The 16,163-nt window shown below is 33.2% G+C and overlaps 4 protein-coding genes across 7 annotated transcripts; 3 read left to right on the top strand and 1 right to left on the bottom strand.

The window, feature by feature from the left end:
* The first annotated feature begins 44 nt into the window (after positions 1-44).
* On the top strand, positions 45-7,018 carry LOC123715409 (GATOR complex protein NPRL3). The gene is made up of 11 exons (XM_045670401.1): positions 45-526; positions 740-952; positions 1,267-1,361; positions 1,600-1,813; positions 2,490-2,644; positions 3,088-3,219; positions 3,643-3,807; positions 4,207-4,405; positions 4,975-5,446; positions 5,878-6,071; positions 6,698-7,018. The coding sequence occupies exons 1-11, from the start codon at positions 328-330 to the stop codon at positions 6,847-6,849; spliced, it is 2,190 nt and encodes a 729-aa protein (XP_045526357.1). The 5' UTR covers positions 45-327; the 3' UTR covers positions 6,850-7,018.
* Positions 7,019-7,518: 500 nt separating this feature from the next.
* On the top strand, positions 7,519-9,202 carry LOC123715785 (motile sperm domain-containing protein 1-like). The gene is made up of 4 exons (XM_045671086.1): positions 7,519-7,742; positions 7,814-7,977; positions 8,119-8,285; positions 8,356-9,202. Exons 1-4 carry the CDS (start codon positions 7,622-7,624, stop codon positions 8,543-8,545), a joined length of 642 nt encoding a protein of 213 aa, XP_045527042.1. The 5' UTR covers positions 7,519-7,621; the 3' UTR covers positions 8,546-9,202.
* A 14-nt stretch (positions 9,203-9,216) lies between these two features.
* LOC123715784 (beta-1,4-N-acetylgalactosaminyltransferase bre-4-like) lies at positions 9,217-11,036 on the bottom strand. 2 transcript variants are annotated; one of them, XM_045671085.1, is made up of 4 exons: positions 10,555-11,036; positions 10,215-10,481; positions 9,921-10,136; positions 9,217-9,836 (listed from the first exon to the last, which is right to left on the bottom strand). In XM_045671085.1, exons 1-4 carry the CDS (start codon positions 10,884-10,886, stop codon positions 9,707-9,709), a joined length of 945 nt encoding a protein of 314 aa, XP_045527041.1. In that variant the 5' UTR covers positions 10,887-11,036; the 3' UTR covers positions 9,217-9,706. The 2 variants fall into 2 exon arrangements, with proteins under 2 accessions (XP_045527041.1, XP_045527040.1); XM_045671084.1 differs by having other exon boundaries at positions 9,220-9,836; positions 10,215-10,487; positions 10,555-11,034.
* Positions 11,037-11,077: 41 nt separating this feature from the next.
* Positions 11,078-16,044, top strand: LOC123715781 (shootin-1-like). 3 transcript variants are annotated; one of them, XR_006754477.1, is made up of 7 exons: positions 11,078-11,972; positions 12,410-12,504; positions 12,893-13,197; positions 13,419-13,626; positions 13,843-13,991; positions 14,566-15,527; positions 15,830-16,044. XR_006754477.1 is itself a non-coding variant. In XM_045671076.1 (6 exons), the coding sequence occupies exons 1-6, from the start codon at positions 11,342-11,344 to the stop codon at positions 14,771-14,773; spliced, it is 1,596 nt and encodes a 531-aa protein (XP_045527032.1). In that variant the 5' UTR covers positions 11,078-11,341; the 3' UTR covers positions 14,774-15,625. The 3 variants fall into 3 exon arrangements, 2 of the variants coding, with proteins under 2 accessions (XP_045527032.1, XP_045527033.1); XM_045671076.1 differs by lacking the exon at positions 15,830-16,044 and having other exon boundaries at positions 14,566-15,625; XM_045671077.1 differs by lacking the exons at positions 11,078-11,972; positions 12,410-12,504; positions 15,830-16,044 and adding an exon at positions 12,107-12,377 and having other exon boundaries at positions 14,566-15,625.
* The last annotated feature ends 119 nt before the right edge of the window (positions 16,045-16,163 follow it).

Raw genomic sequence — 16,163 nt, 5'->3', positions numbered from 1 at the left:
ATAAATGACAGTTTAAAGTTTTGACACATCTTGATGTGTTGAGTAGTCACTATTAATCTTTTGATTAATTAATTGCACTAGGCTTTGTCTTGTATATTTTAAATTATTATTTTCTTTTTCCTCGCCACTTTTTAGTCGTCTTGTGCTAGTTTGAGTATTGATACAACGGAAGTTTTATTTTTTTTTTCTTATTAAGTACTTACGATTTGAAATTATGTTAAAGACATTGAAGAAGCGGAACTGTTTCTACTCTCCTACCTAATTTGTTTAAAATAAGTGCAGCTTGCATTGTGTTATGTGTTTTTCTGTTGTTAAAATTTCGATGAGATGGAAGTGAATCCACTAAATATATTTTTTGTCAAATCAGATAGCAAGGGTGATAGATTGCTATTCAGATATCCGTACACGACCGAAAACAAAGATGAAAATAAACAAAAAAATTATGGACGTCTTAACCCATATGCCATTAATTCGACAGAAGATTTACTGCAAAATCCTCAATCACAAACTTCAAACATTTGTAAAGGTATTGAAACATTTGCTTTTAAATACACACTGAGCAAAATAAAAAAGCCTTTGATTGAATGCTGTAGAAACATTATTTATTATACTATTTGTGTAAATATGCGTCATTATTTATGCTAATTAAGATATAAATCATTACTGTCATATTATAGTAACCACAAACAAACAACTATATGATGACTTATAGATAATTTATGAGTAATTATTTTTTCAGGGGAACTTAGTGGTTTTACAGATGAAATGTTATCAACACTCTTTGCTGTTAAAGCAGAATTATGTAATCGAAAATTTGAACTCAAAGTAAATGATGTTCGATTTGTCGGACACCCCACTCTACTTCCATATCGGACTAATAAGGATGACACAGCTGCAATGATACTTATAAATATTGTGTTTGCTTTGCAAGCATCTGCTAGCCATTCAATTGGTGAGTTTATACGACCCAAACTCCTGTATCTACAACATTATTTGCATCACTCACTAAATTATGTCTAATATTATTTTGCCAATGTTTCATCATTTGAATGCTGTAATTAAAGTTGAAGAAAAGTAAGAAGCAATGAATATACAATGTACATATAATTCTTACTATATTGATTCCTGTGTGATTGTGAAATTATGAATAATTTAATTTTCGATTCTGTTTTTAAGCCATCATAATCATTGGATACATTGAGTTCCTAACTTTGTATATAATGTAATAAGGCATATTTCAATAACAATTAAATTCCTCTCTTACAGTAAAGTGTTATTATGATTTAAGCAAAAGGCTTGGTAAAGCCCTAACTCATGAAGAAAAACGATGTTCATATCTAACAGAAGAAATGAAAATAATGGTAAATACATAATATTCTATTGAGTAGCTATCTCATCTATGTTATCAATTGGTTCAACACCATCCTCCAACCAACTAAGTAAAATAATTTTCTCAGTTTCTCACTCATTTTAGTTACTATAAATTCCTGCATTCAATGTCAGAATTTTAATATTTGTTTGACTTTCCAATACACTGGAAAGACTTGGGTTTGTGCGTATGAATAGCAATGATTACTTCAATAGAAAATATTTTTGTAGTTGGAAGCTCATGATCAAGTATCAGCACTAGATCAGGAAATAAATGGTGATAATGAAGATGAAGAGGAAAACTCCCGGCATTCAGTCAGTTCCACAACACAAAATGTAGATAATGGAATTGATTCTGATCCCAAAAATGCTTTTGACCTGATTCTGCAGAAGAGCTCATTAGCTAAATCTATGAAAGATGTTTTTGAAGAACTGAGTAATACAGGTAGGGGTTGCTATATTTTATAAGCTCTTTGGGCCATATTTAAACACTCAATCACTTGATGACTAAGTGCAAAGTATAACTCATACTATGACGTAACACACTATTGACGTTATTTGATGTAACACACTACACCTTCAGAACACAGACATTTTTAAATTTGTATATTACCTAATATTTGCAAAGCCTGTAGTACTGACACATTAATTTTTGTCTTACTAAACTTTTAAATACATATCTTGCTATGATTTTAACATCAGAGAAATTGATTCTTGACATTATTGTCTGAACTGTCTCATTTATAAACCATTGATCTAATTAATGTTTAATATTTGTTTGAGATAGTGTTAAATATTTTAAACAAAGTCACTAATAATAGTGTAAAATATTTATAAAAATTAATTGATTTAATATGATAATATAAGAAATTAAGTTTAGGCAGGAGTTATGATTCAAGGCTTTGGGCTCAAACACTAGCTGTTAACCAATGGATTTTCTTACTATGTGCGCAATGTACACTTGTATTTATGGAAAATATGATTAAACAGCACCATTTAAACACAAAAATGCAAAGCCTGCCCTGAATCCCCATAAGATAAATATAAATATATATTTATTTCAATTACTATGTACTACAACATTGCCAATAAAATTATACATAAATATTTATATTTTTCAGGAATAGTTCAAGTAACAATAAACAAATGGGTTCTTCTCTCATTCTGTCTGCCGCACAAAGCACATCAGATCCATAATAGGGGCCTTATAGTTGAACCAGAGACTATAGACAAATGTATTAGCATGTTAAGGCCCTATCATGGAATATTGCTTATGGTAAGGTATTCATCATTTATATTCTCAACTTGAGGTTTTTTGATAACCATTTCTGTGAAATACCTAATCATATAAAATTATTTTATTTTTACCCTTTTTAAAAATATATAAAATACGTAAATTTTGTCTTGTCAAAACTTTATATTCACTAATTACACTCAGCCGTTTGACAGTGCTTGATGGATTGATTGAATCCTGGATTGCTGGAAATAATGCACTAAATATTTTTGTCGACTTAATTATTAATTATAATAATTAGTCAATTCATAGTGCAGGGCTGCATCTAATTATGGCATAATAGATAAAGTTTGACATATAAAACAGGCCTCAGCCGATTGAAATCATTGAATGAAATCCATGGATACCAGCTCTTAAAAATTTATTATTAATCTTTAATTTCCTTTTTTCATGCAAATTCAATTGTTATAACAACTAAATTTCAGGTTGATCCAAATGCTTTGTTGGCATCGATACCTTTGGACGGAAGCCCGGCGCTTCTTCGCCTTATTAAGTGCTATAGTCCTCTGAAAAGCCTGCAGACTTTAGCTATAGAGGCAGATTTGACATTGACACAGGTAAATTAACCGACCTGCTTTTACACTATATATCTTTAATATTATTGTTATATATAACTAAACATTTTCTCTTTAATTAATTTATAAGTTATCTTAGCTACACAAGTACATAGTAAAAACTGAAAAGAACTTGTATGATAATTCCAATTTAGTGCTGGCGTACCACCTAAGTGGCTTAGAGGCTATTCATGAAACGTTGGTCCGGTGCTTGATTACCAGCGAAACAATAATTTGGAGTTTGTTGGACAACTTGAAAAAATTGCTTTGATATAAACGGATACGCTATTGAATCAAATTAAAAAAAATTACCGGAAGTAACATTGTCCAAGGAACAGCTTTTTGTCTGATCGTACGAGTGAGTTTAAGCTCCAAGGCCAACACCGCTCACTACATACTATGTACACATACTAATGTCCTGTACAGGCGTTCCAGTTGACAGGCCACTTAGTGTACTGGGCCAAGGCGACCGTGATATTCCCATTGTGCGAAGGGAACGTATACGTTGTGTCGCCGGCGGCCAACGTACACGTACACTCACCGCTCGTTGACGAGTTCGCTAAGGAATTTCCAGGGCTTTGTCTGTTGCAGGTGCGTATTGCCATACGGTCTAATATTGAATATTGCTATATATATATATATTATTTTTTTCTGAAAAGTAATTAATTGAGGAATTAAATAACTATACATCTTCACAAATAATTAATTAGATTTTAAAAATTATAATAGACGAATGTGACTCTCATTCCTGAGGTCATAGGTTGAGGTTGAGGCTGTGCACTAATGGAATTTCTTTCTATGTGAGGATTTTACATTCGCAGAGAGGAGGCTGATCACCTACTTGCCTGGTAGAATAACAAATGATCATGAATAGATCTGAGGCCCAGACCTAAAAAGGTTTTAGTGCGGCTTTGGTTATGCTATTGCGTAAAGATCGTTCGCGGTCTGTTCGCAACCTATCTGTTTGAACATGAATATTTTCTGCTAAAGATGCTGAGCGAGTTCTCCCTGCCGGCCCCTCTGTGGTACGTATGCCGCAGTGGGGCATGGGGCGCGAGGGGCGGGGGCCGCTTGGCCCGTCTCGTGGCGTGGCTGCTGCAGAGGCGTCTGCTGATGCAGCTGCACACGTACGTGCAGTTCAACTCGCCACACTGGCCACGGCAACGGCATTCCGACTCGCCACAGGCCGGTCAGTGTTCCAGCTATTTTAACTGTACTATAAATGAGAATTTCTTACATTTTTATAAGATTCTAGCTGACTATTAGAAAACCATAAAAATTACGTGTCTATAGATTTGTTAAAATTATATAAATAGTGTATATTTTATACATAATATTTATTGTTAATTACCCATTGGACTCAAATATCTCTAAACCAAAATTAAACTATTATTATTTATTTATTTTTAACTCTCCCAAAGGCCGACTAAATTGAGTATCCATGGGCTGCGATGACTGTCCTTATTGGCCCATAAGCCAGTTTATCCCCTTAAGCGTTCAAAAAAAATTATCAGTTTATTACTTAGGAGTTTGATAGATGTTTACTATAAAGGTTAAGATTGAATAAAAACAAGTTGTTTTTTGTTTTGTATGTGGAAAATAAGTTAGACTATATTTAGTTTGAAAAAAAAACAACACATCGGCTAGTTAATTTTCACAGAGTACAGAGAAGGGCAAAGACAAAAGTAAAAGACAATTCTGTATTGACATAAAAGACAACTCACGGTAGTAGCAAAGTTATTCTACTTGAATTTTCAGAAGGCAAAGAATATTTCTGCGAGAAGCACGATTCGTACCTCTCCAGCAACATATCGTTCTCCTCGCTGAATCAGCTGCAGCTGAACGTCCCCGAGCCGGTCGAGCCCCGAGAGGTCATCAACTGCGAGTCGAACAGACACTATCCCACTCAGAACAACCTCAACCAGACGGACTTCTCTCACACGCAACCCATCGTCATCGAATCCGATACGAAATACAAGTTCGAGGTCGATTCGGCGAATCATTCGTTCGACGAAGGGGCCGACGTCGTCGACGGAGATTTGGATAAGGGGCAGAAGAAGGCGAACTCCGTCGACAGCGGCATCTCTAACAATGAGAAGAAGCTGACGTCGCGGCTCTCGGACGTCTCCCTGAAGGACACGCACAGCAGTGACGAGGATAGGTTCGAGAGTGATGAACGGTATTTCAAGAATGGCGTGTCTCTCAATCTGAAGTTGCAGAGTGAAATGAGGTAAGTTTTCACTTTTCAGGAAACCCAGGGCACAAAAGGGGGTCAGGCACGGACGTCGCACCACCAAAGAAAAATTAATGATCACCAAGCAGATACTCTGTATGTGGCAAAGAACTGGGGTTTTATAATAATTAAGTTTTAAAGTTTGTATATTTACTAATAAGTTAAGCGCAGTGTTGGCCAAGAGGCTTCGGCGTGAGACTCATCCCTGAGGTCTTAGGTTCGATGTACCGTGTACCACGGAATACATACATAGCGTGGGGTTTGATCAATTTATTATGAATGAAGATTGTTATTAATAAGGAAATTAATCGATCTTATAAATCGACTATATATACCAATATATATAGCTTTTTCTATGGCAACAAATATATATAAAAAGAATATCATTACCATGGTACTGAAATCTAAGCTTAAAAATATTTCTTCAGTTTCCAATCGCCAACGGTCTGGACTGCGCCTCTTGGATGTGATGCCGTGGACTATTGCCGGTTCCCACCGGAACCACCCACCACTGAATCACTGCTGGACACATTTACCCCCGAAGAGAGAGCAGTTCTAGCAAACATACCAGCCGCTGACAATCCTGACGACTTACTTCTACTCGCACAGTTGCATAAAAAAGGTATTAAAATATATAATCGATTGCCTTATCTGTATTTTAAAGCCTTACTTACAATTATTATACTTTTAAAAAGGGGTTATTTGAAAACCTGGGAAGTCCGAATTTTGTCTGAAATATGTTTTAGAATTTTGTTGTATCTATGAAATAATAATAACATAGTATTTATAATTCATTATTACATTAGACATGTAAAATTTTAATTAGTAAGGAATACTTAGAAGTTCTTTGAAAAAATTATATAAGAGACTGTTCCTGAACGTAAATTGTTAATTTTATGCGGCCTTTAAAAATTCAAACTAAACATTGATAATTAAAATAACCTGCTTAAACGCATTTCTAGGTATTAATTAATGATTTTTACAATTTTTTTTTACTCTGTTGCTCTTATTAAAGTCATGTTTTATACTGATTACTTTTAATATGTTGTTTTTTTAACAATATACATAAAATCTATTCAGCAGAAATACACCCATACATACAAATTGTCAGTTTAATGTTAAGCAAAAAAAATATATATTTATAATTGTTTTCATTAATTTTAATCAGTGGTGTGATTTTAGGTTCACCAGTATAAACCTCTATTTCCATAGAGATAGTGAACGGTATCTGTAATCTATTGCTTACAGGCTATTTCCGTGGAGAACAACACTTAGAAGAAATAATGTTTATGGAAAATGTGACCCGGTCCCAGTTAATGCAGCTTTTGGACAAGTTCAAGGAAGTCCTAATCACATTTGAGACTGAAGACCCAGCAGTGGCTTTGCTTTATCCATATTAGATAATTTTTGTAAAAATGTTTATTTATTTAAATGATTGCAACTTATGTATAATTGATTTATTAAAAGAAATGTATGATAACACATTTTAATAACTTAGCGTAGTTTAAATATTGTGATACTATTTTCTGCGAATTTGTAGTATATTTGAATTAAATTGTTTAATTTTTACTTACTGACTTAATTTATTTTATGATAAGGCTACAACATGTTTATCACTTGACATTAGGTGAGTCCCCTGTCAGTTGGAACCCTGCTCCATAAAAAAATCATACATCTTTCTACGGCACTGTCTATTCAAAGGCCTGTTAACGGAAAACCTTAAGTTAAAGTCTGTAATCACTTCTTGTTTAGCTAATAATATCTTCAACATAAGGAATTTCTTAAGAGAAAAAACGTTTGTATTAAGATTATGAATGAGTTTATTATTAACACGTTTTTGACGTGAGGGAGTCAGCCTTATGTCTCGTTTATATATCTTACCCGTCGATTAAGTATTAATTCTCTCAATTTCACCCAGCAAATTTTTGGATATTGGAACCAAGAGATCCAAAATTATTATTCAATTCGAATAGCATTTTATATGAAAAATATCAATAAAAGTAAATTGTCAATATCTCGTTTGACATTGACGACGTCAACATTGCAAAAATAAAATAGAGGTCCACTGTCGTCTTTGCGAATCGCGAATCCGTGTTGTGATTGTTATTGTTTTTACTTTGTTTTGAGTCGAAAGGTGCGAATTGCAACTGCTAAATAAATAAATTGGTGAAAATGAAAAATTTTCCAGTGTTCGTGTTTCCTGTATCGTTAGAATTTTATTTAAATGCGCGACATACTCACAAGCAGCTGTTAACTGTATATAATCCATATGACTTTTCTGTTAATTTTAAAGGTAACATTGACCATTAATTCAAAAGTTATAGTGTTAAGGCTCATTTCTGATTAAATGTTTAATTTTTTTAGTCCTATGTACATCACCCAACAAATTTACTGTTCTCGACCCTGAAGGTGTGATAGCGCCCCAAAGTTGCATCGATATTGTTGTAAGATATACACAACCTTCCGTATCGCACTGTAATACAATTGAAAAGTTTAGAATAACAATGTATGACAAAAATACCCAGCAGGTTGGTATTGTGTATTATACATCCATTGAGTCTTTCCTTTTTTATGATAGGTTTATATTATAATATATTCATACTATAATGAATCCCAAATGTGATTTTTAAATATTTTTCTAAAATCTATAAATTATTTACATTTTACAGGCTCTAGGTAAAAGAGATATTCCTACAACATTGATTGAGGGTGAACCAATGAGTATTAATCAAGAGAGCCTTGGAGATAGCTTTCATCCTTTGACATCTCGTCCAGCACCCATAAGGCCTACTGAAGAACATTCGAAAGTTAGTTGCAGTCATCCCTCTCACCAAAGGTATGTTATGATTTCAAAGTTTTTAGTCTTCTATTTCTAAAACTGCAAAAAACTGTTTTACAAATTACAGGGAACAACAACCAATGAACATAGTAGCTGTAGCAGTAAGTATATGTTGCATAGCAGCATTACTGTTACCTACTCAGCCAGATCCCGTTGTTAAATCACAATTGCCCGAATGGCTTCATATTGGATCAAACCTAAAATTAGTTTTTTCCTTTGTACTGGGACTAGTTAGTATGCTTGTATTACGACCTTAGAATGTAAGGTACTTATTGTTACAAAACATACTGAAATTTTAGTTTTGCATATTATTAAGTTTTTCAAGGATTTTATTATTTAGGTTTATATTATAAATTAGCAAATGTTTCTGCATTTGACTTAATTCATGCTTATTAAAAGAGAAATATGTAAAACTTTGAAATGTTTGTAGTACTCATTTAAATTATCATAATATATCAAATGATGGTATTAAAAGCTACATTGCAATGCAATGGACGGGTATTAAAAAACAGTACTGTGTGTACAATATTGTATTTAAAGCATTTTTATTTTTTTAAATAAATTAACAAGACAATGATTTTCAAGCTTTACAGTTATGAATGTATATAATGTATTGCTTTCATTTTAATTGGTTTTGTGATACAATTTTATGGTGCTGAGTTAACATTTTTTTTTTGTGTGATACTATGAAATTGGAATTAGTTATATTTTTATTTTAAATGTTTGCCTTTGTAACAAAGTAATGTTTATGATATTAAATTATTATGTTACACATTATCCATTGAGAATATATGTATCTGGTACATAATGATGAAAAACCTAACATAAATTAATTTTTTTATTAGCAACAATTCATTTTATGCTTATACAATATTTCTAAATAAATACTAATTACATTTTTGTAGTGTATAAATAAATCATTAACATAGGTGGAAATGAATGTAATATTAATTCTAATACAAAAAGTCACTACAATTTATTATTTCTTGGGACCATGTATAATAAATACCAAATATATGAATTAAAGCTAAAGGTGTTATTTTCTAATTCAATAATATTTGGACATATTACACTGCCTACATTACCTATATTTAATGTAATTTATTGTCATTAAATAATTAATTGTATTTTGGACGGCAAAACAGAACTAACAAAATAATTCCGAACACAATTTTAGTCTTTATTTTCTAAAACAAATTCATAATATAACATTAAACTACTACTAAAACATGCATAATCCTTTCGATTAATGCTGGAGTATTCTAGGAACTCTGTGTTAATTGATATGATAATTTATAATTCATTACAAAATTGACTAGTTTATACTTACTACTATTAAGCCACGATAAGGCTGTTCATTCATTTTAACATAATATCACTACTGACTGGAAAACAGGAACCTAAAGCAGTTATTCTAATTACAAGTCCACCATGATATGCGTAAATAATGGATGGAGTACAGTTGCTACTTCTGTAAACTTCAATGAATTCAGACCGTCTTTTACCATCCTCTCCTCTGAAAACTCTGGACTGCTTTTCCTTATTTCACTGTACAATAAGTTTAATTAATATTATTTATGAGGCTTGCAATTGTAAAGATGTTTAAGAGTCATTTACATTATAATAACTTACATTTGAATATGAGAGTCATGTGCAGTCATATGATATTGGCTTATTGATGACTCAAATCTACACAATTTTAAATGATTGGCCTTAACCCTTGAAAACAGATCAGAATTATCACCACTTAGGCCATAGTAGGCATTGCTCATGCCATTTATTTTTTCATATTGCTTAGATTGTATTGCTATGGCACCACCAAAGACATTTGGAGAAGCCAGTGAAAACCTATAAAAAAAGGTACATACTTTATACAATGAAATATTCAGTATATGAAGTACTGTATATTTTTAATTATCTTCATACCTTGGCCTATCAATATTTGAAGACATGTGCCGTGGTGTTTTCACACATGCATATATATTAGCTATCTTTATTGGCAGGAGATCTACATCATGAAGAATTAGACAAGGATATCCTGCTTTAATTGCAGCAACAGCACCAATGTTTAAGAGCTTTGCTCTATTAAATGGATGTGTATCAACTTGCTCAATAACATAAATGCGATAATGTAATTGTTGTTTATGTAAATAAGTATGCATGTAAACTAAGAACCCTCTTAACTGCTCTGCTCTATCCCTGTAATAAAAAAACAAAATTGCTCATTCTTGAAAAAGCAAATCTATTCCTTCAATAGGTCAATTACCTGTAAGGAACAATAATGGCTACACTAAACTTTGGTTTGCATTCTGGAATGAATTCTCCACCTTCTCTGATTTTATGACCCTCCTCTAAATCACCATCGACAAGGGTCACTGGCAGTGCTGTATCATCATGAAGAATGTCGTAATAATCACAGTCTACAATAGCAGCACTCGTAAAGTTAACAGTTAGTTTTTCATGCAAACTATTCATAATATTTTCCTTCATTATATAATCATACTCCTCCTTCGATGAATTGCTTGGATGTAGAAAGAATAATATTACGGCTATCGCAGCAGAAACAACTAGTATTTTCTTTTTGTTTATGTGAAACATATTTTCACTACGTTGGTTTCTTTTAAATTATGATGCCAGCATTCATTACTATTATTAAATCAATTGCAACTCGTGGCTTTTAGTCGTTAGGTCTTTATTTTTTTATTGCAGATATCTGCCTAACCACGGATTTAAACACTATAAAACGAACAGTAAAGTGTAAACAAGCACAGCTGATTGATTAATGTCAATGTCAAAATAATTCGTCTAATAAGTCCATCCAATCAAAATGAACGTTTTCGCCACCTTCTAATCTAATCTGTGTCGTAACATTTTTGGAAACTCAATATGAGGGTATTATAAAAAAGTAGTAATTAATTTAGTTCAAACACAACAGTATCCTGTATAACGGCCTAAATACTACTCTTTTTGCCGCTAGTAATTTTTAAAACAATGTTATTGTATCTTACATAAAAGACGTTGCTTTTTGTTATACTGGTAGGTAATAATTTAAAATGGCATGTACTGATAAAAAAGAAAATACAGTTCACAGCGTCGATAGTGACGTATTTGATGTAGAAGATCAGCATCAAAGTGATGAAAATGAAGGCGACTCAATAGAACTCATACGAAGATGTAATAGAGAAACTGATATCGATACATCTTGGGATCAAAGTCGATACAGTGATTTAAAACTGAGTGATAACAATAAAACACCACCATTTCAGCCAGTTATAATGTCTGACGTAAGTCCTAGCAGCAGGACAAATACCTCAACACAGACCGATATAAGACAGGATGAAGATATGACGGGTATTAATTTGTCGTTTAGTAAATATTTTGACATGGAGGATTCTAGTTCCTCCGAGAGTGTAGGGAAAAGACTCCGTCGAGTTTCACAAGAAGAATATCAACGCCCATGCAAGAAGACTAAATGTGATGATTCTGTTCTATCAGAAAGAGAGGTAAACATTGGTACATCAAACTCCACAAGTCATATTTTATCCTCCGAATCGGAGGTGTCCTTCGTATCTGTGAACAGTAACTACTCCTATAAGACACGTAAAAAAAGACGACGGTCAGAGTCGACCTTGCTTAGAGATGCCCTGCAAAGAGCTGGCAAAAATTTTCACACAAATACTTCAGGTATGTTACATTGTTTTACGATTATAAAAAAACATGTTGCGGTAAAAAAACACTTTTTTATAATACCATTGCTTTAGATAAACATTAAATATTCGTATTTAATAAATTTTAATATTAGTAGTAGGTGATCTTTTCTATTTAAACCTATTAATCTGTGCGTTTTTGTTTCTCTCACATGTATTAAAACCGCATACGAGATAAACTCATGCAAACATCATATTTGATTGATAGACTAGATCTACCTAATTTTACGCCCGAGATAATTTATTACACACTCAAGACGTGACATCATTCAGGCCTCACAGTAACGGCTAAAACTTGTTAACGTTTATTTGTAATGATATGCAAAGTGTTTTCGGTTGGATTTCGTTATGTGTTCAGAAAATAAGGACGCTCGTAAGACAGGTATGGGATTTAAGTGTTTTATGTTGTGCTAGTGTCTGGGAGTCCTAGAAAGGATAAAAATCTGCGCAGGAGCGTAAGGACGAAATCTTGGCGAGTGATGGATTTGTGCACTTGGATCGGGAGAAAGGTAATTTTCATGTTATGTTGCCTGTCTTATCTGTTAAAAATCCGTTGTATATTGTTTATTTATTTCGAAGAAGTACTTCAGGAGGCATATATTCGAGTAGCTTATTACGAAATGGGTGCGTATGTTTATTAATCAAATAAATTTGTAAACGATTGTATACGTTTGATCTTTGATAACGAGCTTGTTACCTCATTACTATTTTTTGTATCGGATCAACTTATTACACTTACGAATTACCATGAAACGGGAATGGAACCTGGAGTCGTTCTTTATAAAGCCGGACGGGATGTCCCTTATAAACTTAGAAAGCTGGAAAATTTTTATGTAGGATAAATTCTCCTATACATTAAAATTAGGGTGGACGTTTAGTTTTTTGTTTGTTTTACAGGGGTATCAGTCCATTACTGGTCTCTATGCGGACATGTTAAAGGAACCTATCAAAGGAAAGGAGAAGAAAGATGAAAGATTATCAGAGGACCTGTTGGATCTGAAGAAAAATGTGGAAGATATGAAGCACGAATTGAAGGGACTTAAGAAATTCGTAGAAGAAATGAACCAGGAAATGAGAGACGTAAGGAAGTATGTAGAAGATTTAGACAAGAGTCAAGTGCGGCAGACGAGCGAGACAGAAGATTTGCGACACAAGGTGGGCCGACATGAGAGCGAAATTAAAGACCTTCAGGGTAAGCTCAGGTAATAAATACCCTTGTTTTGTTTTTTGTTTGTCTTTATCAGAATATTAACAAAAAGTCATAAGTATTGTCTTTGACAAACTCCTTTTCTAACTATAGTATTGGTAAAGTTAATTAATTAATTTTGATGAACTTCTTTATAGAGATAGATTGTTCTGTTTTTAAATCAATATTAACTCGGTTATAGTAACTTAATACTTAATCAAGCAAATATAATTACAGCCGCCTGGACTCGCAACCGAAACCGCCATCTTGCCCTCCCCCTCCGCCACCTCCTCCTCCTCCTCCGCCGCCGCCTCCACCACCACAGCCCTCAAAGCTCCCAGTCAGGACCAACATCCAGAGATGCGGTTCAGCCCCACCAAGTGTCGGACCGAGGCTTACTATCACACCACAAGATATCGCGAATGTTAAACTGAGGAAGACCAAGGTATATTTATAATATAAATAATAAATGTTTTTGTGCAATTCGGGTTTCGGGAAAGGTTGTTAGTCATGCCCTTAACCACAATACCAAAAGACAGTGGCGTGACCTTGAATTAGGTCAGATTCCTTATTGTTATCGGTTTCGTTGCATCTTTTGGACTAACATTGCTATTATAGAAGATTAAAAAGGTATATTACAGTCCAAATTTTTTTTTAAAAGGATAACCCAGTTCGACCAAAACCTACGCCAAAAGAACGTCCACAGCCCCTAGTTACCCAGCACATGTTGGAGACCACGCGGGCAAAACTGGGCCGAGCCAAACCCGTGGCTTCGTCTACGCCTAAGCAACAGCTCAGCGAATTGGAGAAGTATGTATTTGTCTTATTTGCTTGCACTTAGTTTATTAAAAAAGATAAATTCCTTTTTTATCAAATAAGATGGATTTATTTGTTTATTGAAGGACACATCAACCAAGCCACTAAGTACCAAGCTCAGGATATGTAGTGTGTTCAGATTTCAATGGCTTCCATTTGTTTATGAAAAATATAAACATATTACTAGTTGATTTAATACTTACCATAAACAATGATCTATCAGTAATTATTTTGTATCCAAATACACATGGCTGGTATTTATAATAGATATTGTTTTTTTTTTAATTTTTGTCCCGGTTCTCGGACTTTAACTGGTTATTGAATAATAATAAAGTATTGCCAAAACTGATTACATAAAATGTGTCCCGAAACTCCTAATGCGGAGAGAAGTGTATTTCCGTGTACATTCACTGTGAAGTAATAGAAAAAAATAGTAATAATTTCTAGTTTTGCTTTTATTGGCCGCTATCACTGCAGTGGCATATGTAATTATTATCATCTAACCGGTTTAACGACAAAACTGCTGCATTAAACCTTTATCAAATGTTTATTATTCAAATATTTGCAGATGTCTTCTACAAGAGGTATCAGTGACGTCACTTTACAGGCGTCGAGTGACGCGCGGCTCGTTCCGCAGTGCGGAAGAGCTCCGTCCGCGACCCTATCCCGCCGCCAGGTGTCGCTCGCCAAGGTCGCCTCGGACTCGAACGGCGTCACTGTCCCGAATAACCCCAATCACCCCAATCGAACTTTCACTTCTGTTGCCCAAAGAGTGAAGTAGAAGAAACATTTAGTTTACGAAGTTGAGATATGTTTTGAGTTTTGACGTATGTGTGTAAGCCCTGCAAATTATTAGCTATTTGCAATGCTTGGTGCGAATTTGTTAAAGTGAGAGGTTTTTTTTTTCTTATAGAAAATAATAGATGTGACAACTTAGATAGTTAAGTTTTGTAAATTTTAGTTATCTTAAAATGATTATTTTTTATTTAGTACCATCTACAATAATGGAGTGAAAGTATTTTATTAGGCGTAGATATAGATGTTAATGACATGCAATTTGCAGTTGTATTTATCTGAATTTAGTTTGCGGAAATAATTTTGAAATAATATGACTTATTTGTGTTGTAGCCATATTAGTAATCTATTACGGCACATTGTAAAGTTTCCTTTATAATTATTTTATTTGTACGGTTTTTCGTTTTTGATACATTAGTTTTTCGTATTTGTATATAATAATATTGTTTGCTTATCGCTATTTGGACGTTGGTTTTATTTAAAAGATAAATTACTTTTATAAAAACATAAGGCTGACTCGTTTTTTTGTATGTTATATATTGTAATAGTATTAGATAATAATGATACTGACATTTCAAAAAACGTAATCTGTCAATGCTGAATTTAATTGATATAGTGCTTACGTCTTTAGGTGCAGGTACACACGGGAATAATTGTCATGCATAAGAAGAACAGTGTTTGTAAATTGTGTTTGTGTAATTATTAAAACATTCTTCTATCTAAACAATAGAAGCAGTAAGTATATTTTTTATGGCAAGTTTGCTCAAGAACTCGAAGGATGCAATTTTGAAACAAAAATTTAGAAAACAGTTAAAATAAATACTTATTACTGCTTTTGTTTTTTTTTCTACCTATTTGTCGTGAATAATTGTTTAAGTCTTCGTTATAAATAATAGCGTAACTCATAGAAACTATGCATAAATAGCAAAATGAGATATGTAAATTATTTTTTCTATTTGAATTGTGTAGAAAATAATAATGTGGTAAATATGCTAGTCAATATTTAAAAAAAAAACTGTTAAAGTAGTTCTTTTCAGATATTCAAATACGGACATTGATTAAGGTCTAAGAAACGATATTCATTCGTATAACAGTACGATGCCTCAGGATTATACAGGATCTCAAAAAGATATGTTTCCATTCTACAACGCTTAATAAACGTTAGCCCCCACAAATACCATAGTTTTAAAAGCTGCTTGGGCACTAGGTAGGTAAGACAGGAAATTTTAAGCGCTAACTTTTGCAAAAAAAATTGGAGAAATCAAGTTTTGCTGGTTCTGGCGATATTATATTTATATATTCACTTCGTACTTCGTAGTCTGTGCTTTCAACACAAGTTGAAAAATGCAGACTTGAAATTTGAATTTGAAT

This window comes from Pieris brassicae, chromosome 10 (genome assembly GCF_905147105.1).
Source record: "Pieris brassicae chromosome 10, ilPieBrab1.1, whole genome shotgun sequence".
NCBI lineage: Eukaryota > Metazoa > Arthropoda > Insecta > Lepidoptera > Pieridae > Pieris > Pieris brassicae.
This window is presented reverse-complemented; position numbering and strand designations above follow the sequence as displayed.